The 22,252-nt window shown below is 36.7% G+C and overlaps 1 protein-coding gene across 2 annotated transcripts in view; it reads left to right on the top strand.

Moving 5' to 3' along the window:
• Nfx1 (nuclear transcription factor, X-box binding 1) overlaps positions 1–22,252 on the top strand; it is a 75,947-nt gene that overhangs the window by 14,800 nt on the left and 38,895 nt on the right. Inside the window, exons 3-11 of one of the 2 annotated variants that reach the window (XM_046457137.2) lie at positions 1,769–1,927; positions 2,904–2,981; positions 6,331–6,436; positions 9,223–9,294; positions 11,612–11,751; positions 14,433–14,532; positions 14,616–14,833; positions 17,230–17,327; positions 21,734–21,764. In XM_046457137.2, coding sequence (XP_046313093.1) covers positions 1,769–1,927; positions 2,904–2,981; positions 6,331–6,436; positions 9,223–9,294; positions 11,612–11,751; positions 14,433–14,532; positions 14,616–14,833; positions 17,230–17,327; positions 21,734–21,764 — 1,002 coding nt within the window. The remainder of the gene's footprint in view (positions 1–1,768; positions 1,928–2,903; positions 2,982–6,330; positions 6,437–9,222; positions 9,295–11,611; positions 11,752–14,432; positions 14,533–14,615; positions 14,834–17,229; positions 17,328–21,733; positions 21,765–22,252) is intronic. The other variant, XM_058578085.1, reaches the window with a different exon arrangement.

Here is a 22,252-nt window from a genome sequence, read left to right as displayed (position 1 = left end):
TAATAAATATATACATTCGGGTAACATATACTTTGAATTCAACAAGACCAACTTGAACATCTTAACCAGGCCTACCATTGTATTAGCTTAAAAAAATATATAGGTACCTCAACTTTAGTGAGATAACTTACTAAAATTCCCTAGTGGATAGCTTACTTTTAGTCCCAGTATCCAGGTAAAATCAACTTTAACTTTTTGTTCTATTTCCTTATGGAATTTTTCAATGCAAGTGGCCATTTTCTTAGATAATCATAGTATTGTCTTCACACTTAACAAAGTTAGCAATGCTTTTATTAACTCATCTAATACCTACTCCATGATTGAAATCCTGATTGTCTTAAAACTCATTTTAGTCTTGAATTTTTCCAAATCTGTTTTTTTTTAGCTTTTTTTTCTTTAATCAGTTATTTATTGATATATCTGAAAAGTTCTCAGTCAGTTAATGCTTCAGTTATATCTCTGCTTTTCTGATTATTTCAGTGGATAATATGCCAGTAGGACATTTTATCCAATTAGAAGCATAGATACAATCATGACTCAGAAATGGTAGGGAAGCCATAGTGGAAAAATACCTTCTAGAATTCAAAAAGAGCCAATAGTCAAGGCATGACTGCCATCTAGTGTGGACAAGACTCTTACACCTGAAACCTGATAGTTAACTAACAGAGTAATGGCAGGACATTGTCATGTCTTACAAGTTAGGCATGTTTTGATAAAACTAAAGGAAAGATTAGTGTCATCAGTGAAAGACCTACTGTTTCTTTTTCTGGGACCTTTCTGGAACCTGTACATTTTTCATATGAGAAATACTATTGGGTATGCTATTTTTGTGTTTTTCATTACACAGTGTGTAAATTATTGTGGTTACCTAGTTCACTGTGGTACTAGGCAGAAATTTTTTTAAAAATTTAATAAAGATACAAAGAAATTGTTAAGCAATGATAAAAAAAGGAAGGGGGCGGGAGAAATAGTGTTGGTACTCATCATGTCCCAGGCACCACTCTAGTGAAAGTCTGCACTATTCTGTGAAAAGAGTTGAATAATAAGCAAGAGAAAACAAGTAAAATATATGTCCTATCAGGTAGTTTCTTTGTGTATGTAGTGCTAGGGATGGAACTTAGGGCCTTGTGCATGCTAAATGTGTTTTCTACCATTGAGCTATAACTCCAAACTATTCCCTTGGTCTCAGTAGATGGTGAGTTCCTGGAATCAGGAACTGTGTCTCCTTAGGTCTGGTAACCCTACCATGGAGATTGTGATAGGAGCCAAGCCTATCTTTATTGAGTAAATAAAGAAAAACTTCTGGGGTAACTGCTGGAACCATCTCACTCCCCCATGGATTGTTAGAACATATCCAGATTTAGGCTTTTGCAGCTGACCAGTGCAGCTTCATGAGCCCCACCCTAGCCTAAATCCATGGATTTGGTAGATTCAGGGCCTCTCTCCTTTAGAGTGTGCAGAGCAACATTCCATTGTACAGTGTCCCCCAAGGACACTCAAGCTGTCTGTCTTTCAGGAGCATTTTGCCACCCTAGTATCTTTCTGAGAAAATTCTTGGGAATATTTTCTCAATTATGGGAATGCACACTAAAAAATCTTTTTACTAAATCCTCTGCCTCAGCATATCCTGCTTTGTAGACCTTAATGTCTGAATAGCCATCTTATTCAAAATCAGATATCCCTTAAAATCTCTGTTTAGTTTCTTCTGAATGATTAGCGAAATGTGAAGGATGTTTGAGTTTATCCTTTTTTTTTTTTTTCCCAACAGGTTCTCTAATTGAACAGCTGACTACAGAAAAATATGAATGCATGGTGTGCTGTGAATTGGTTCGTGTCACAGCCCCAGTGTGGAGTTGTCAGAGCTGTTATCATGTGTTTCATCTGAACTGCATAAAGAAATGGGCAAGGTCTCCAGCATCTCAAGCAGGTCAGTTATTTCTCTTTTCAGAGTAGTTATTCTCATCTCTTTGATATGTTCAGGTGGTAAGTCTAGCTTTAAAATATTGTTTAATTCCTCTTAAATATTTTGTCTCCAGGGAGAGTATATTACCTTGATCGCATTTTAGATGGCCAAAGTTAAGCTGTAAATCTTAACTAAACTAACTAAATGTAACAATATTAAAATATTTAGGGTATAATAAAATTTGTTACTTTTATTGAAAATGGCAGCTTTTATCCAAGTAGCAACTATAGAAAGCTTTTCTTATATAGTTTGCCTTAGAAATTTATGCAGAGCAATGGTTTCATTTATACTCAAGATTTTGAAGTTGTTTTTGCCTTTCACAACCCTTCTTCATAGTATATTGTTGGCTAAGTATACTAATATGATTAAATAATGCATATGTTACTAATAATATGGTTTCTGAACTATGGACCTCTAATTCAAAACTCCTGGATTTTCTTGCATATACTCAGTTTATCCTATATTTTTCAAACCAAGATTCAGATTAATGTTGACATTAGAAATGATAGAACAAAACGAATGCCTACTTGATTTGTTATATCTGAAAGTTCTTTCAGTATTGTGAATTTCTTTCTTAAATGTTTGATATGCTTAACATTGAAATTTCTACCAGGATGTCAATATTGTGACTTTGGCAGTTTTTAGTTTGTTTGGTTTTTTGTTTTTTGGGGTTTTTGTGTGTGTGTGTGTGTACGCGCGCGCGCGCGCTACTGGAAAACGAACCCAAGGCCTTGTACTTGCTAGGCAAACCACTGAACTATAGCCCCTGTCCTAGATTTAAATTTTTTAAAATTACTTGTGCCTTTTTTGGGGTGGTAGTGCTGGGATCGAACATAGGACCCCATGCATGCCAAGCAGGTGTTCTGCTCCTGGGCTACACCCCCAGCCCTACTTGTGCTTTTGAAAGAAAATTTCTTTGTCATACTCATTTTTTTGGCAGATGGCCAGAGTGGTTGGAGGTGCCCCACCTGTCAGAATGTGTCTGCACATGTTCCTAATACCTATACTTGTTTCTGTGGTAAGTTTGCATACATTACAGAGTCTTTCACTTCATTTATTGTATCTCGGTGTGCTGTCTAGGAGAGGTAATCTGCTGGGCTTGTCTTAGAAGTTATTAGTAAGACTCTAAAGCTGTGAGGCTCTATAAGGACCTTACTAATGTGGTTCATCTCCCAGCTAGAGTCATGAGCTTTTGTGCTCTCAGCAGGCTGTTCTGGAGATAGGCTTATGATGCCAATCAGGCTTATGTCACTTCAGAATTGTGGTCCAGGTCTCCTTGGTCTTAGCTTAAGACAAGAGCTGACCATCTGGCAGAGGCAGTATCAATATGTGCTCCCGCTCATAACCAACTGCGACAGCTTTAACATTCCAGATTTGAACAGCATGAGTAAAAAGCTAGTATTTTATATTTATTCAAAAATAAGTCATTTTTTCTTCATATAATAATTTTTTTATAAACCAGCCTTACAAACTCATATCTTTACATCTTCCTTCTTTTTGGGATATTCCTATTTTTTAATAGCTCAGTTTTCCTATGTATTAGAAATCCTATGTAATTATAATCCTGATGCCCATTCCTGCTACTAGCTTATTTCCATCTTATTCCTGACATGTCTTCCCCCCGCCCCTGATTTTTTTGGGGGGTGTGTGTGCTGAGGATTGAATCCAGGACCTTGTGCTATGTGAGGCAAGCATTCTACCAATTGAGCTATATCCCCAGCCCCTTCCTGCTGATTTGTAATGACTAACCTCTCCATATAGTCAATTTTTCAGATTTTGTTTCTTAACTATTTTATCTCCCTCCTTGAACCATGCATTTTTCCTCTTATCTCTGTTGTCTTGCTGGAACTATATTCAAAAGTCATCATTTGACCCCCTTTGGGCAATATCAATGGCTGATTTATAAATTCTTAATCTTTTGGACAGTACACACCCTTGACGTGTTTACCATATGACCAGCTCTTCTGTTTGTTTCTGCATGCTCTCATTTTTCTAACCAATTTACTCATATCACTCCTTTCCCATTACTTAACTAAAAGCTTTCACCAAGAGTCAATCATTGACCATCTACTATCTTCTCAATTCCTTGGTGAACTCACTGACGATCAAAAATGTTCTTCCTCCTCTTTAAATTCTCATCCACTGCCAGGCATGCTGGCACACACCTATAACTAAGCAGCTCAGGAGGCTGAGACAGGAGGATCGCAAGTTCAAAGCCAGCCTCAGCAACTTAGTGAGGCCCTAAGTTAGCGAGACTTTGTCTTAAAAAAATTTTAAAAAGGGCTAGGGATGTGGCTCAGTGTTTAAGTGCTCCTGGGGTTTAATCCCTAGAACTAAAAATAGTTTTAAAAAATAAATTCTCATCCACTTGCTAATCAGGGTGTGATCCCCAATCCCCTCTTCCAGTAAATAGGAATCTATAATGAGTGCGATAGAAAGGAAAAGGTAAAAATTTTAAAGGTAAGCAGGAATGAACAGCAATAGGAAAGGGAAGAACTCAAACATAAAGTTTCATGCTTTTAGAAATGGTGATATCAGGGAAAAGGGTGGAGCAAGAGAATCAGTAGGGACAATGAATTCAGGTTAGAAATACTGAGTTGGGTGAATGTGCAGAATATCTAGTAAAGAATGTCTAATAGGCAGGTAGGAATATATTCAAAAAAAGATAAAGACTTAGGATGAAAGTTGCAATTGAGAGGAGTAGGTAAGACCCTACTGGAAAAAAAGGATAAGGAATAAGGAAAGAATATAATACAGAATCCTGGCAGGGAAAAGACAACTATCACTGTGACTCAGGCAGAAGTGGTGGAGGCATCAAAAGATGTTAGGGCCAAACTGGAGCACTATATTGGAACAAGAAAACACAGCTGCAGCTTTCCTGATACCCTGTTGTGAGATTTTAGCAGATAGTGAGACAAGAGCAGGAGTAGGAGGAGAGATAGGAGAGAGTAACTAAGGAAGAATTGACAAGACTTGGTGACTAATTACAATGTGGAAAGAAAAAGAGGAATTAATAATGACTAGTTTTTGAGTGTTACTCTGACATTGATGCTGTCATTGATCAAAATAAGGAACACTGAAGAGGGAGAGCCTTTTTTTAAAATTTTTTTTAAGTTATATATAACAATAGAATCTATTTTGACATAATTATAAAAGCATAGAATATAATCTTGCTCTAATTCAGACTCCATTACCTCTCTTTTCCCTTCCTGAGGGAGAGGCTTTAGAAAGAAGATCTGAACTCTGGCTGTAGATAAGTCAGTTATATGTGACTGAAATCCCAAGCAGAGGTGTTCAGCAGGTGGCTAGACATGTGAGACTGAAATTGAAGATTCAAGGCAAGGCAGAAAATGTAGATTTGTGAATCACTTGGACTTTGCATTATTGAATCTCTCAATATGAATAAAATTTCTAAAAGAGACCATATATAGAGAAAAGGTGAGAGCATGGAGTGGAGCTGGCTGCCATTTCATGTCTAAATTACCCAAGTGAGGATGAATTCTTCAAGGACAAGGAGGAGTCTTGTAACTTGGATTTTGTTCTTCCCTGCCTCTGTTAAGTCTGAAGAAGATGCTCAGTAAAGATTTGATTATAAAATTATAATGCTTTTATGCCTATTTTATAGCTTTAGAATAGGTGAGAATTTATGTCCTTTCCATCTTATGGCCTCATCCCCTTTTCCCCAATTCTCTTTCCTTATTTCTTTTATTTTCTACCTATTTATTTTTGTGGCACTGGGTATTGAGCCCAGGGCCTTACGCATGCTAGGCAGGTGCTATACCACTGAGTTACATAACCAGCCCACTAGCCCGCTTTTCCTGTTTCTTTCTAATCCTTACCATAGATTTTCTAGGAGCCCATTTACAGGATGTTTATCTAGTAGATATTTATCTGAGATTAAATGTGCTCATTAATCAAATGAAAATAGCACTTTCATAAGTAAAAATGACTTTATTTCTGCCAGGCGCAGTGGCGCACACCTGCAATCACAACAACCCAGGAGGCTGAGGCAGGAGGATCACAAGTTCAAAGTCAGTATCAGCAGCTTAGTGAGACCATGTCTCAAAATAAAACATACAAAAGGACTGGGGATGTTGCTCAGTGGTTAAGCACCCCTGAGTTCAATCCCTGGTACCAAAAAACACCTTTTTCTCTTTCCTATGTAAGCTGGAATTTAAGACTCAGTGGAGCTTTTGATGAATAGCATTACATTTCTTTTTATTGTAGGATGTGAAATAATGAATTTGTTGAACTAATGAAAACCACACTTGAAGTTTCATGCTGTCTAGCTATTCTGTACTATTTCATTAAAGTTGAGAATATGGTTGAAATCTGTAGCATTGACTCTCTGATCTGATATATTTTAGGCAAAGTAAAGAATCCTGAATGGAGCAGAAATGAAATTCCACATAGTTGTGGTGAGGTTTGTAGAAAGAAACAGCCTGGCCAGGACTGCCCACATTCCTGTAACCTGTAAGTTGGAATACTAGACCTCTGGAGATTCCTGGTGTACGTGCCTTGCTATTAGCTATAAAGTACACATACCTGGTTAATATGTAATAGATCAGGGGAAGGGTGATATGGTACCATTTACTTAGCATTTACTGTGCACTGGGCATTCTACATAAGGTAATTTGTTCAATTTTTAACATAGCTCAGTGATGTGTAGATATGTGTCATCTCCACTTTACAGATGAGGTTTAGAAAGGCCAAGCCTCTTGCCCAACATCGCAATGTTAGGACATGGTAGAACTATAATTTTCAAAGCCAATGCTCCTTCCACAGCATTGCACCATTTCTAAAAAGACATGAGAATCAGATATTTTATCTCCTAGCAATATCTAATATCCAGGTCCAAGAGAGAATGCATATGACAGCCTTTGGTCTGAGGAAAGATAATTGCATAGCATCTTGTCTGACAGTATTTTTATGATATAAATACTTTCTATACAATAAATAGCCAGGGTTAAGATGTACCAAATCAGCCTCTTTAAAAAAAAAAAAATTGGTCATAGAGAAAGAATTGATCAGTTTCAAATAAATGTGGACTGCTTTGACCCCAGACAAAGATTTAAATCTGCGTTTGAATCAGATATTTACATGACCTCAGACAAATTATTTCTCTAAGCCTGGATTTCTGCATTTGTAAAATAATAATGATTTGAATAATAGTACTTAACTCACAGGGTTCTGTGGAAAAATAAATAAATAAATGAGCCGGGTGGTATAGTGCACACCTGTAATCCCAGAGGCTCGGGAGGCTGAGGCAGGAGGGTTGCAAGTTCAAAGCCAGCCTCAGCAAAAGTTAAGCACTATGCAACTCAGTGAGATCCTGTCTCTAAATAAAATACAAAATAGGGCTGGGGATGTAGATTGGTGGTTGAGTGCCCCTGAGTTCAATACCCCGCCCCCAAAAAAGTGATACAGATCAGATAGTCAACACCATGTCTGAAAGGAAGGATGCTCTAAAACACATTGTTTTGCAGCTTTGCAAATTCCACACTTGATTTGGAAATTGTCTTTTTATTACAGTCAGGACCTCAAATGTTGATGAAACCCATTCCCCAACAGCACTTTCTTGATCTCAAAGAAAGTTTGAAGTTTCTCTTTTTTATCCTTATCAAGACTTCAAAGCCACAACTGACCCCTTTCTCTATTTGGGGTTGCATAGGTAGTAAAATTCCCTCAAACAATTGTTCTCAACCCTAGCTACATATTAAAATTACTTAGGGAACATTTTAAAACACAATTAACTCAGTCTCTATCTTCCAGCAATCGAATCAGAACCTATAAGGTTGGGTCCTGAACCTCTGTAGTTTTAAAAGCTCTCCAGGTAATTCCAGTATATAGTTAGCACTGTAAACCCTGCTGTAAAGGTTAAGAAACTTAGTTCAGCTTTTGGCAATATTTGAAATTACCACACCTGACCTGTGGTTTGTCTCATTAAAAGTTGATTAAATTCTTTTGCCTGACAGGGTTGTGACATACCATGTGAAATATTACTTTTGAATAAATTATACTCTTCTTTAAAGACATGCTTAAACTAAAGTTTCCTGTGGGTGCTATCAAAGTGGTCACTTTTGAAAACTAGGTGCTTATTCCTGGATTGTTACCAATGTTTAAACCTTATTTAAAAGGTACCAGAAAGATTGGAGATGTAGCTCAGTGGTAGAGTGCTTGCCTAACATTTGCAATGCCCTGGGTTCAATCTATAGCACCAAAACAAACAAACAAAAAAAAAAAAAACAGAGCTGGTGAGTCATGTATAAAACCAAAAATTCCAGCCAGACTACTTTGTAGGCACATCTGGTTTGTTTTGCACAAAATTCTGTTACCCATGCAATTAATTAGACTGGCCTCAGATTGGCTTTTAATTCTCAAAGGATTATACTTTAGCATCACTTAGAATGCCCTATTTCACCAAATATGTTATAGAAGTTCCCCAAATGTTGTAAGTAGTGGTATTTCTGAACCATTGTATAATTTACCAGGATATCTGCTTTGAAAAAGGCAATATTTATTTGAATGTACAAATTCCATTTTGCAATTTTTTCTGTTGGCCTCATAATGTAGTTCCTATAAAAAGCATTCTGTTCAGAGTTCTAATTCTGACCTGTAGTATATCACTAAGCTCAATCTTTTCCATGACCCCTGGTCCCTTCCTTCTCTCCCTTTTTTGCTTACCAGGGTCCACCCCCTTATAGCAATCTTTTTTTCATTCTTCCCATTGTTTGCCCACTGCCTAGTGATCATTTCAGTAGTTGATGAGAAAATGTCTATGCTTGTCATGGACCTAGTGGAGCTGAGCTCTGTCACATTGCTCAGATTGTCATCCTACCTGGCACCTGAAAGGCACAATTGTGTGTGTGTGTGTGTGTGTGTGTGTGTGTGTGTGTAGTACTGGGTATTGAATTCAGAAGCTTGTGCATGTTAGTCAAGTATTCTACTACTGAGGTATTTTTATCCCTACCCACTGCTGTAAATGGGCCAAGGCCATATTTGAAAATATCATCTTTGACTATCAGACCCAAATAAAACTAGTATTTTGACTTGGGCTTTACTTTTCCAGTTAAATGTTCTAAAACGATAATGCAGTTAATATTTTATACATAAAAGTATGGTTGGTTTTCTTTAGGGAAATAACTTAGACATAATAGTAGGTTTATTTTTTGCCATGTTCACAATAGGACCCAGTTATATTGCTTTGTTTTGGTTTGGGCACAAAGTATGGTTTGTTCATTGAAGCCTTTGTTTTTCAGTCTCTGTCATCCTGGTCCCTGCCCACCCTGTCCTGCTTTTATGACTAAAACGTGCGAATGTGGACGTACCAGGTAAAGTTAGAATAGCACTGTTTCCACATCTGTGATTTACTTGTGAATTTCTAAAATAAAAATTAGTAAATATAATTAAATGGTAAGTGTAAAGAAAAAAAATCATCTCTTGGTATCCATAGACGATTGATTCTAGGACCCCCGAGGGTAAAAATCCACAAATGCTTAAGTCATTTTTATAAAGTGATGGGGTATTTGCATATAACTTATATACAATCTCCCATGTACTTTAAATCATCTCTGTATTATATTGCCTAAGACAATATAAATGCTGTAGAAATAGTTGTTACACTATATTGTTTAAGAAATAATTACAAGAAAAAAGACCATACATGTTCAGTATAGACACAATTTTTTTTAATATTTTTTATTTGCTCTTGGTTGAATCTGTGGATACAGAACTCACAAAGGGAGAACAGTAGTACTTTTTTATAAATAATAATTTCCTGTGATGCTCCTGATCCTGCTTTGAAATCTTATATAAGTAATTAAGAAATTGTATGCACAGTGAGATTGTAAGATTACCTATTCAGGTGAAATGCCAATGGGACAGGGATTTTTATTAACCTTTCTAATGGGTGACAGAACCAGGAATTGAACCCAGGCCTGCTAAGATCATGGACTCATCATTATTGCATTATTGCATCATGAATTCATCATTATTGCAAGGATCATTGATAACTGTGGAGTGTCTCTGAGGCCCAGGAAGATGTTAAAATGATTTCTGAACCTTGAAACAAGATGGGATCATGCAGATTTCAGTGATTTGCATTTGTAGTAGTGTGGCCTAAAAGACATGAGAGAGTTCTGAGTCAGAAGATCAAATCTGGGCTTTACTACTTACTGGCTATTGATTCTAAGAAAGTTGTTTGATCTCACTGAGACTCACTTTTCTCATTATAAAGTAGAAATAAGGGACTCGGGTTGTGGCTCAGTAGTAGAGCGCTCACCTAGCACATGCAAGGTGCTTGGTTCAATCCTCAACACCACATAAAAATAAAAAAATAAAGGTATTGTGTCCAACTACAACATACATATATATATATATATATATATATATATATATATATATATATATATATTAGAAATAATAAATAGTTGAAGGGTTGAAATTAACCATGGTGCTAGGTACATGGTAGCATAATAGGCCAGTGGTAGCCATTATACTGAGCACTGCATTTTGATCATTTATGTACATAACAATGACTTTTGTTTTCTTTTTTGGTTTATGTTGTGTTTTATTTAACTGTAATCAAAATAAATGCATGGAACATGCGCATACATACCCACACAAATTCAATTTGAATTCAATAATGACTTTTTAAACAAAATATATATTTGAAATGGGAGGGGTAAAATTAAACTCTTCTTGCAGGAGAATAGACTAAACTATCATCTGGAAAGACACCTGAAGACAATATCTAAAAGCCATTAAGTCTTGCACATGCTAGGCGAGGGCTCTACTAAGCTACATCCCCAATCTGGGTGTTAATTAAAACAAAGTTAGAATTGGCTTATCCACCCTAAATCAAAATCTTGTCTATCATGTTTATATTTATATAAGTATTATATCAGAATGAAATGCCAGGGTGCTGGGCCCCATGAAAATGCCATTGTGCTTTAATTCTCAATACATCAAATCTGAGTACATTAGTATTATGTTTTCTTCGTACCCTATCTGTATGGTATTATGGGAGCCCCAAGCAGAGCTAGGATTAGAATTTGAATCTTCTCCCCTCTCATCCTGGAGCTCTTTCTACTCCTGCATGCTCCATCATGGAACTCAGATAAAATTACATAGAATGAGTTCTTAGGAATAACCTTTAATTCCTCACTGATTAGAAAATAGAGAGAAAAGAAGCCTGGGTAATAAGAAAGAAAAAGTGAAGAAGAAGAAGAGGGTAATAAAAGAAATAAGAACTGGAGGAAGGAGATATATAGAAAAGCCAAACACAGTGACACATGCTTGTAATTCCATCCCAGCTACTCAAGAGGCTAAAGCAGGAATATTACAAGTTTGAGACCAGCCTGGGCACTTAATGAGACTTGTCTCAGAATAAATTAAAAGGACTGATGTTGTAGCTCAGTGGTAGAGCCTAGCTTGTGCAAGGTCCTGGGTCAGTCCCTAGTACTACAAAAAAGAAATGAAAGAAGGGGGGAGGGAGGGAGGAAGGGAGAAAAAAGAACTGGGGCGACAGGGTCAATAAACAGGTTTAGTAGGTTTTGGGGGAGAGGTTTGGGCTTCAGTGTTAGTTTAACTGTATAGCAGGAACCTTTAGACTGATGTTGTCTTTGTTATCTACTACTGTCTTTGCAGGCACACAGTTCGCTGTGGTCAGGCTGTCTCAGTCCACTGTTCTAACCCATGTGAGAATATTTTGAATTGTGGGCAGCACCATTGTGCTGAGCTGTGCCATGGGGGTCAATGCCAGCCTTGCCGGATTATATTGAACCAGGGTAAGTGGTATGCACATCAGCTAGGAAAGCTTGTGATTATTTTTCTGGAATTATATGGCATGTGAATTATATTGCAGTAAAACTGTGTTATAAAAAAACAATGTGGAAGGAGGGTCAAGGGGAAGCAGAGAAAAACCAAATCCATAATGAAGTATCTATTTGCACTTTCAAGAATGTTTAAAATAAAAGACTAGTGATCAAATGTTGGCAAGTGTAGGTAACTAGAGTTTTCATGTATTGCTGGCAGATGTATAAAATGAGAAAACCACTTTGGACAATTTCTTATAAAATTAAACCTGTAACCAGCCATCCCTTTTTGCTGTTTTCATAACTAAGTCACAAAAAGACTTGTATGGGATTATGGGAGTTGGGGGACAGGGGGTGTTGTTTTTTGCAGTATTAGGGATTGAATCCAGGGTCTTGCACTTGCTAGGCAAGGGCTCTACTAAGCTACATCCCCAGCTTAGTAGATCCCCATTAATATGTTTTTAATAAGAACCCCAAACTAGAAACAACAGCCAAATGTCCATTTATGGAAGAAGGAATGGATAAATTATGGTATTTTCTTATTCTTCTTTTTTTTTTTTTTTTTTGTTGTTGTTGTTGTTGCCTAGGCTATCCTTGAACTCCCAGGCTCAATCAACCCTACCTCAGTTTCCCCAGTAGCTAGGACTACTGATACAAGCCATAGTGCCCAGCTAAGGCCTTTTTAGTCTTGATGCAGTTTGGGCTTTTACTCAGGTCTTTTTTTTGTACAAATTTGTATCCTAGTTGAAGTCTTAAACCCAGTTGAAGTCTTTTTGTCTGCATTAAATAAGGAAATATTTTGGTCACACGTAAAGCTTATCTTCTGTAGTGCTAATTCTTTTCAGATTCCCTTCATTCAGCCTTATTTAGAGATGTGTTAAGCATTCCTTCTGGATGTTCATTCATGTGTTGTGAAAATGCTGAACAGATTACAACTGACAACAGAGTTCTTCCTCAGGACTGTTTTTGGCTCCCTAACACAACTTGTGACAACTTGTGCCCAAGTATAACAAAGCTTTTTAGTATTTTACTCAGGTTATTTTCTGATTGTCCAGGAGCTCCATTTTATTTTTATTGTCACAGTTTTCTGACCCTTAACTTTTTTTTTTTTTTTTTTGAGAGAGAATTTTAATATTTATTTTTTAGTTTTCGGCGGACACAACATCTTTGTTTTGTATGTGGTGCTGAGGATCGAACCCAGGCCACACGCATGCCAGGCGAGCGCACTACCGCTTGAGCCACATCCCCAGCTCCTGAATCTTAAGTCTTTATTTACAGTTGTTTGTTCATTAACTCTGAAAAAAGTTTCTGTTCTGTTGGAGCATAAACTTAGCAAAGGAAACATTGCTCTCCGATACTCCTATTTGCCTAGGGTTTATTTACTAATTCATTGATTCCACAAATATTGTTTCCTACATCTATATTAAATTTTTGGGGGGTGAATGAATGAATTTTAGAATGGGATTAAGTTGCACATTACTTAATTCAAGATGAAATGTATATTTTATCTAGATTATGTCTTCAGTGACTTGAGGCTTTCCTTTTCCCAGGTCTCAGTAGAAGTTTTTAGTTCTGTTTAGTATACAATTTTATTTTAGAAATGTTATTTCTAGTGTTTTATTAGAAGCATTCTATTTTATTTCTTATTTCATATATATCAAAAATAAAAAGGACTGGGTATGTAGCTCAGTGGTAGAGTATACCTGGATTCAATTCATAGTACCATTGGGAGACAAAAGACTTGATGTTTTTATAATGTTACATTTATTCTGATAGATTTTGTGTACAGTAGGTATCTAAATTGCCCTTGGAAGAAGGAAAATATCATTAGATCTGCAGAATTTCAGTTTAGTTTCTACTATTCTGATCACCATTTATTATGAAGGATATACTTGCATAGGTTAATTTATAAGATAAATTTTCACTATAAAATAAAAGCATAAAGGGGCAGGAAAATTATGTATGTAAATTGATACATATTTATGTATCAGAAACATTTCTGCAAAGAGTATCAAATAGCTCAGTGATAGAACACTGGACTAGCATATGTGAAAGACCCTAGGTTGGATCCCTAAAAAGTCTTGAATTCTTTGAAATTTTTCACTCAGTGTATTCAAATTTAACAGAGAAATATATGGATTATTAAGGATCTAATACTATCGTGATAATTTTTTCTTTAAAAAAAATTGAAGTATCAGGGACCTTTTTTTCAAGCATTTTATGTAAAACCCAGAATATAAAGTACCATATCTATACTGTTTGTGTTGAGATGAGGATGGGTATCAACCCCTCTACCACTACTACTAGCTAAGCTCATCTATCTCCTATGACAGTACCCCATGGAGCTTCACAGTCTGGCTTTAGGGGCCAGATAGTCTTTAAATTTGAGAGTTGCTTCACTGTGATGTTGTTTTTAGGGTGTGCTACAGAGGCACTATGAGACTGACAGAGCCTAACGAAGCCTTTTTTAAATTTATTCCTGTATAAAGCTATTAGGTGGGACTTTGAGCTCCTGTACAAAGCACATTAATTTCTGAATCAGGCCTGATCAGCACTTATGAAAAACATTTTTTTGTTTTCTTGTAGATTATTTGAAATATTTTAAGAGCATCTATAGGTTATTAATCTGTTGTTTTTGAAATTGTGTCCTCAAGTATGCTACTGTGGCAGCACCTCCAGAGATGTGTTATGTGGAACAGACATAGGAAAGTCTGATGGATTTGGGGACTTTGGCTGTTTAAAGATATGTGGCAAGTAAGGTTTTACATTTTCTTCTATTAGAATAAAACTGAATTTTATGCAACAATTATGTAATAATCTGTTCTTTTTCTTAACAGGGACTTGAAATGTGGGAGCCATACCTGTTCTCAAGTGTGCCATCCTCAACCCTGCCAGCCTTGCCCACGGCTCCCCCATCTGGTGCGCTGTTGCCCTTGTGGCCAAACCCCTCTCAGCCAATTGCTAGAACTCGGAAGTAGCGGACGGAAAACATGCATGGACCCTGTTCCTTCATGTGGAAAAGTGTGTGGCAAGCCTCTGCCTTGTGGTTCCTCAGGTAACTAATTTGTATAAAGTTGTCTTCTGGGTACAGTCAAATACAACTCTGATCCCAGCAACTTGGAAGACTGAGGCAGGAGGATCAAGAGTTTGAAGCCAGCCTGGGAAATTCAGCAAAACCCTGTCTCAAAAAATAAAAAGTATTGAGCATATAGCTCACTGGTAGAGTGCCCCTGGGTTCAGTCTCCAGTACCAAAAACAAAACATTTTTATTATGTGGCAGCAATGACATTTTAGCGAAGTAGTATTAAAAACCAGTTATCAGTGTTCTTTTAAATATTATTTTCAAATTTGTGTAGGTACTTTGTCTTTACACTTACATTTGTCCAAGTGATCTCTCCAATTCAGGTATTTTTATTGTCAATTCTGGACAACTGATGAGATACTGATATGTACAATAAAATTTCAGCCTCTTAGACCATTCATAGAATGTCACTTTCTATAATAGCTAGTTACCCATGTAACTAAGGGTAAATTTAAATTATAACAATGTAATGTTCAGTTTGTAATATATATAGATACATATAACAATAGCATAAAAAGGGAGAAGAAGAATGAAGCTTTATAGGAGTAGAGCATCTGTATCTCACTGGAATTAAATCCAAAATAGATTCTGATGAGGTGATTATGATAAGATTTAGAGCAACCATTAAGAAAATAGCTCAAGCCAGGCAGAGTGGTGCACACCTGTATCAGCAACTCAAGAGGCTGAGGGAAGAGGGTTGCAAGATCGAGGCCAGCTTCAGCAACTTAGCAAGATCCTGTCTCAAAATAAAAAATAATATATTGGACAAATTAGTCCTAATTTTATCATCTCTAATTTCTATATATTAAAGAGGTCACTAGTGGAAAAAGTAAACAAATAAAAAGAGCTGGCAATATAGCTCAGTGGTAAAGTGCCCATGGGCTTTAACACACACACACACACACACACACACACACACACTGGCCACCCAAAAAAAGATACAGTTAGGCTGACCATTAAAGGATGGAGATAGTACATTATGTAAACAGTAACCATAAGAAAGAGACTAAGGGGATATAATTTAGTGGTAGAACACTTGCTTAACATGCCTAAGGCCCTAGGTTCAACCCTTAGTACCAATAAAAAAAAAGAAAAGAAAGAAATAAGGGTTGGAGGGTACAGCTCATAGTTAGAGTATTTGCTTAGCATATTTGAGGCCCTGAGTTTAATCCCCAGCACTACAAAAAAAGAGAGACTCTGGGTGATCTCCAAGAGGTCCTTGAAAGAGGATTTGTTCAAAATCTTGTTTAGTTCAGTTAATGCAGGCCACTCATTGCCAGATGTTCACAGTATTTAAATCAGTGAGATTATGGATTATGGCTTCTGAGTTATCTCTGATTCATTCCCCAGATAACTTCTAGAGTGTTTCATTCATCCATGGCTACACTTTTAAGGGGATCTGAATCTAATCTGCAGACTTGGGGTTTAAGGGCTTAACAAGAGTCAGAACTTTTTTTCCTTTCATGAAGTACTGTGGATGGAACCTAGGGGTGCTATACCACTTAACTAGATCACCAAGCCTTTTTATTTTTTTTTAAGTTTATTTTCTTATCCCAGCCCTTTCTATTTTGATTTTGAGACAGTGTCTCACTAAATTGTTGAGACTAGCCCCCAACTTGTGGTTCTCCTGCCTCAACCTCTGAGTGCTTGGGATTACAGGTGAGGACCCCCATGCCCAGCTGAAAAATCTATTCTTTGCTAGTGTGGTGGCACACACCTGTAATCCCAGCAGTTCAGGAGACAAGCTGGAGGATCACGAGTTCAAAGCCAGTCTCAGAGTGAGGCCCTAAGCAACTCAGCAAGACCCTGTTTCTAAATAAAATATTTAAAAAGAACTGAGGGTTCTTTTTAAATATTTTATTTTAAAATAGGGTTTCTGGGGTTGTGGCTCAGTGGTACAGAGATCGCCTAACACATGCTAGGTGCTGGGTTCGATCCTCAGCACCACATAAAATAAATAAGTAAAATTAAGATATTGTGTCCAACCAGAACTAAAAAAAAAGTATTAAAAGGGGGGTGGGGGGCACTGGGGATGTGGCCTTATGGTTAAACACCTCTGGGTTCAATCCCTGGTACACCTCTCCCCCACAAAAAAAAAGTTAAAAAAAAAAATTATTCTTTGACAGGCAAAGCAGCATGCATGTCAGAGTATATTCCAGTGACTTATGATAGACCCTGTCCTCCTCTGTAAAGACCCAACCTACCAGATGATGGGAAAATAAGGGAAGAAGCATTGACTACATCCTTCCCTGGACTCTGAATGTGGAATTGCAGGAATAGAGATGGAAGACCAGTATCATTACTATATTTGGGAGTATGAAAATGAGTAAATGCAATTTTAATTCCAGCTCTTTTCGTTTTTATTAAAGATTTCATTCATACCTGTGAAAAGCTGTGCCATGAAGGAGACTGTGGCCCATGCTCTCGCACATCAGTTATTTCCTGCCGATGCTCTTTCAGAACAAAGGTAAATCCTAAACAATGCTAGAGTTGTTGTTGTTGTTTGATTTATTTTGTTTATTCTAATTAGCTATATATGACAGCAGAATGCAATTCAATTCATATTACACAAATACAGCACAGTTTTTCATGTCTTTGGTTGAACACTGGGGATGTGGCCTGATGGTTAAAAAAAGTTGTTATCAGTGCCTTTTAAAATGGTGATTATGGGCTGGGGTTGTGGCTCAGTGGCCGAGCACTTGCCTACACATATGAGGCACTGGGTTCGATCCTCAGCACCACATAAAAAAAAATAAACAAAATAAAGATATTGTGTCCATGTATAACAAAAAAAAGTATGTATATATTAAAATGGTGATTATGGGGGCTGGGGCTGTAGCTCAGCAGCAGAGCACTTGCCTCGTATGCGTGAGGCACTGGGTTCAATCCTCAGTACCACATAAAAATAAATAAAGATATTGTGTCCACCTAAAATAAAATATATATATATAAAATATATATATTTTTTATATATATATAATAAAATATATATATATAAAAATATATATATATAAAATAAAATATATATATTTTTATATATATATATATATATATATATATATATATATATATATATATATAAAAAATATAAAGGTATTGTGTCCATCTACAACTACAAAAAAATTGTGATTATGGGAGGGGAGGAACCAAAATAACCTTGATTTTATTTGTTTCATACTATATACGAATCTTTAAATCCAGCCAATGTATACTGATACATACTATGACTAGGATAGGTGTGAGGGGATTGCAGAACTCAAGGCTTAAAGGCACATAGCTGTATTAGGTATAATTATGAAAAGAGGAACAATAGCACTGTCTCAAGGAGTTAGCCAACTAAGCCAGAAGTGGTGGCTCACACCTGTGATCCCAGCAGCTCTGGAGGCTGAGGCAGGAGGATCATAAGTTCAAAGCCAGTCTCAGCAACTGAGCAAGGCACTAAGCAACTCAGTGAGACCCTGTCTATAAATAAAATACAAAAAAAGGCTGGGATTTGGCTTAGTGGTTAAATGCCCCTGAGTTCAATCCCTGGTACCAAAAAAAAAAAAAAAAAGGAATTAGCCAACTAAGAAGTTAGAGGAGCCAGATACGGTGGTGCACACCTATAATTGCACTCACTTGGGAGACTGGGGCAGGAGGATTGCAAGTTTGAGGCTAGCCTCAATAATTTAGCAATACTGTGTCTTATAGTAAAATTAAAAGGGGGTTTAGAGGGTGGAGGAGTAATTCATTGGTAAAGTGCCCTTGGCTTCAGACCTTTGTACCAAAAAAAGTTAGAGGGGACATAGTCCACAAGACTGTCCTCACTTCTAACCCACTTCAAGAATTTAGACAACTGCTAAAGTAGAACATTGACCACTCATTCCTGATATCAATTTCTGATGCAACTGCAAGTTCATTGATCCATAAGACCTCCTTCAAGGCTTTTAATTTGTTAGGATGACTCACTGAACTCACTGAAAACTACTATATTCATGGTTGTGGTTTTATTACAAGGAAAAGGATACAGATTAAAATCAGCCAAAGGTAGAAACCTGTAGGGTAGAGTCCAAGAAAGTACCATATGTGGAGCTTCTTTTCCCTCTTCCCTTGGAGTCAGAACAGTGTTACTTTATCAGCATCAATGTATGATAGTATGCATGGAATATTGCCAACAAGGGAAGGTCACCCAAGCCTATGTGTTTAAGAGTTTTTATTGGGTCTCGTGGTTGATTACCTACATGGAAAGTCTTAGTCTCCAGTCTCTCCAGAAGTGACCCAAAGCTCCCAGCCTATTCAGTGTGGCCAGCCTACACCTAAATCATATTATGAGACTCTCCAGTGACCTAAGGCCATAGGAAAATAATGACACTCCTGTTGAACATGGCATCCCATTAGGCTTAGAGATACCTCTCTTTGGGTAAGGGTAATTCTTTACTGTACCACCCTTGTATAAATTTCTACTTTCTTTCCAGGGTTGTTATAATTTGACTTTGTCTTATAAAAGGAGCATCTTAACATTTTAGAGTTAGACTCTAGTGCCCCTTTCTATGTCTGAAGAAGGAATCTTTCCTGTGGAAGACTTTTGGTGAAATACACTAAGTGATGATCTGTCCTGCTGTTTGATCTACTAGTCATTTCAGGGCATATTAGCAACTGTGCCAGTAGATCACAAGCTGGGGTGGAAACAATATTCTGAATAATTGGTTCTGTTTGTTAATACAGCCAAGGTCGGGGTAACAACTGACTTGCAAATGAGTCTGAGGATGTAGTCCACAAATTGGAAGCTACAGTTTAGTGTAGGTAATCTTTAGAATAAAAGGGGAGAAAAAAGATAAAAATAGTATATATTAGTATGACAAAAAAGCATGTGTGCCCTTTTTTTTTTCCTGAAAGAATTCACAGTATAAATTGAGAAGTATAGGTACTTTGAATGTCAATTGTAGGACCACTTTTGACTTTGTTAGTACCAGATTAAAATCTGTCCAAATTGGGGGTGTGGTAGAACTACTCAGTGGTAGAACATGTGCTTTAGTACACATGAGGCTCTGGGTTCAGTTCCTAACACACTCACACACAAAAAGGCTGTGAGATGCTGTAATTTAGTAATCATCAATTTAGTCATGCCCAGAGGTGCTCTTTGTAAACAAGGATTATAAGCAGAGTTGAGACATGTAAGCTAGAAATAGCTGCTGTTAATTTGCTTCTCTCTCTCCAACAAACCTACCCTTTGCTCTCTTGCTTCTCATTCACTCTCTAATGTCATGCCATCTACAGCAGTGAGTATGTTCTTGGAAAGATTTGTGTAAATTGAATTTTTGCAAATACGTCTTTTCTGTAATTCCTGAAGAAACTCGCCATCAATATAATTCTGTTGAATCATTAAGGACAAGTTAACGTCACCTTAAAAAACTGATAATCATCATGAAACATCTTTTGGAATGGGATGGGCTTTTCCACAGAATTGAGTTTTCCAGATAAATAAAGCCTATTTTTTTTAAAGTTTCAAAATTGTTTTATTTTCATCATTTTGACAGGGAGTCTTTGAGAAATGTATGCTTATCCTAGTACTATTACTACTACTTTTTTTTTTTTAATATTTTGTTTTGGTTGTAATTGGACACAATACCTTTTTTAAATTTTTATGTGGTGCTGAGGATCGAACCCACTGCCCCAAATGTGCTAGGCGAGCTCTCTACCACTGAGTCATAACCCCAGCCCCTATCCTAGTACTTCTTAATAAAGAATGTTGTATTTAAGTTTTTACTGGTAATTCATTTGCATGGATTTAGGGAGCTCTGCCTTCCCCTGTGTCTTGAGGTCCTACTCCAGCATATAATTGCAGGAGCATTTACTTAAGTAGTTTCATGAGTTACTGTTGTTTTATATCTCTAGAGGGCATATGGGGAGCTTTTCATATCGTTGATTCCAGCCAGCCCTTTTTTTTTTTTAATCTTAAATGTTTATTTTCTAACCAAGAACCTTCAATTTCTTAGACCTCTTCACATCTGTTAACAATTCTAATAGCTGCCTTTTTAAATCAGTCATTATTGTTAAGAAGGAACGTTTTTATTATTTTGCTTGTATCTTGAGTACATGACCATCTATAAGTTACATCAAAACCAAATTCCAATGTAGCTGCTGGGCAGCCAGCCAGGCTCATTTTACCCCAAGTAAAATGCTCCCTATACAGCTTCACCATATGTTATATTCAGAATCATGTCTCTGCAAATTACATATGATAAATCCTTGGAGCCACTCAGATATAATTAAAACCACAGTAAGAAAACTTTAAAGACCAAAGATGTACCATTTTCTACTTTGCTACAGTTCAGTAACATTGTGAGGAGTGCTCTTGAGGGTCTAGAGCTGTTTGCCCCTACTATAAATGGCACCAAACTATAACCTATTTTCAGTTCTATGTCTGCTCTTTGTATCTGCACCCTTGTCAGATGACAACTCCTCTTTGCTTTGCATACCTTTAGCAGCCCCTTTTTCATTCAGACTTTATAATTCCTAACCTGCTGTGAGTTTGGAGACCAGGGCACAATTATTAGAATTGTATTTGCATGAAAAGTCATTAAACAGGAGGTCCTGTTTTAAGTAAAGCACATTAATTTGTTGGCTATTGTGGTATACAACTGTTGTCTCCGCTATTTAAGAGGCTGAGTGAGGCAAGAGGCTTGTAAGTTCTAAAGATGAAGCCCCATGCTTGTGTGAGTCCCTGGGTTCAGTCCCCCATGGGGCAGGGGAAAGTGCACATTAATGTAATTGGGCAAGTTCCACACTAGTGAAGTTGATAATAAATAAATGACTGTTATATTTGGCATTACACTAAAGAGTGTTGTTTACTTACTCCTAAAGTAGTTATTGTTTCTTTTTCTCTTCCTATAGGAGCTTCCATGTACCAGTCTCAAAAGTGAAGGTATGACTGGGAAGGGTCATGAAAGAATTTACTGGGATGAAGATAATGCTTTGCATCTTAATAGGGGACTGAGTTATGTATTTGTCAAAATTCAGCAAAGATACACTTAAGATTAGTACATTAAATTGTATAACTTTTACCTCAAAAGGAAAAGAAATCACGAATTGCAGTTAATGAATTGCTAAAAATTTAGGCTAAGTATACTCATGTCTACAGCATACTTTGAAATTTTTTTTTCCAAATATTTATTTATTTATTTATTTTTAATTTTTTTTTCCTAATCTTTATTTTTTTTTTAATTTTTTATTGTTGGTTGTTCAAAACATTACATAGTTCTTGATATATCATATTTTACACTTTGATTCAAGTGGATTATGAACTCCCATTTTTACCCCATATACAGATTACAGAATCACACCAGTTACACATCCATTGATTTACATATTGCCATACTAGTGTCTGTTGTATTCTGCTGCCTTTCCTATCCT

Source organism: Marmota monax, unplaced genomic scaffold, assembly GCF_021218885.2.
Source record: "Marmota monax isolate L192 unplaced genomic scaffold, Marmota_monax_Labrador192_F-V1.1 WCK01_AAM20220418_F8-fsc00069, whole genome shotgun sequence".
In the NCBI taxonomy this organism is placed as follows: Eukaryota; Metazoa; Chordata; class Mammalia; order Rodentia; family Sciuridae; genus Marmota; species Marmota monax.
Note: the sequence above shows the minus strand (reverse complement) of the source record. Positions and strands in the feature narration are given on the sequence as shown.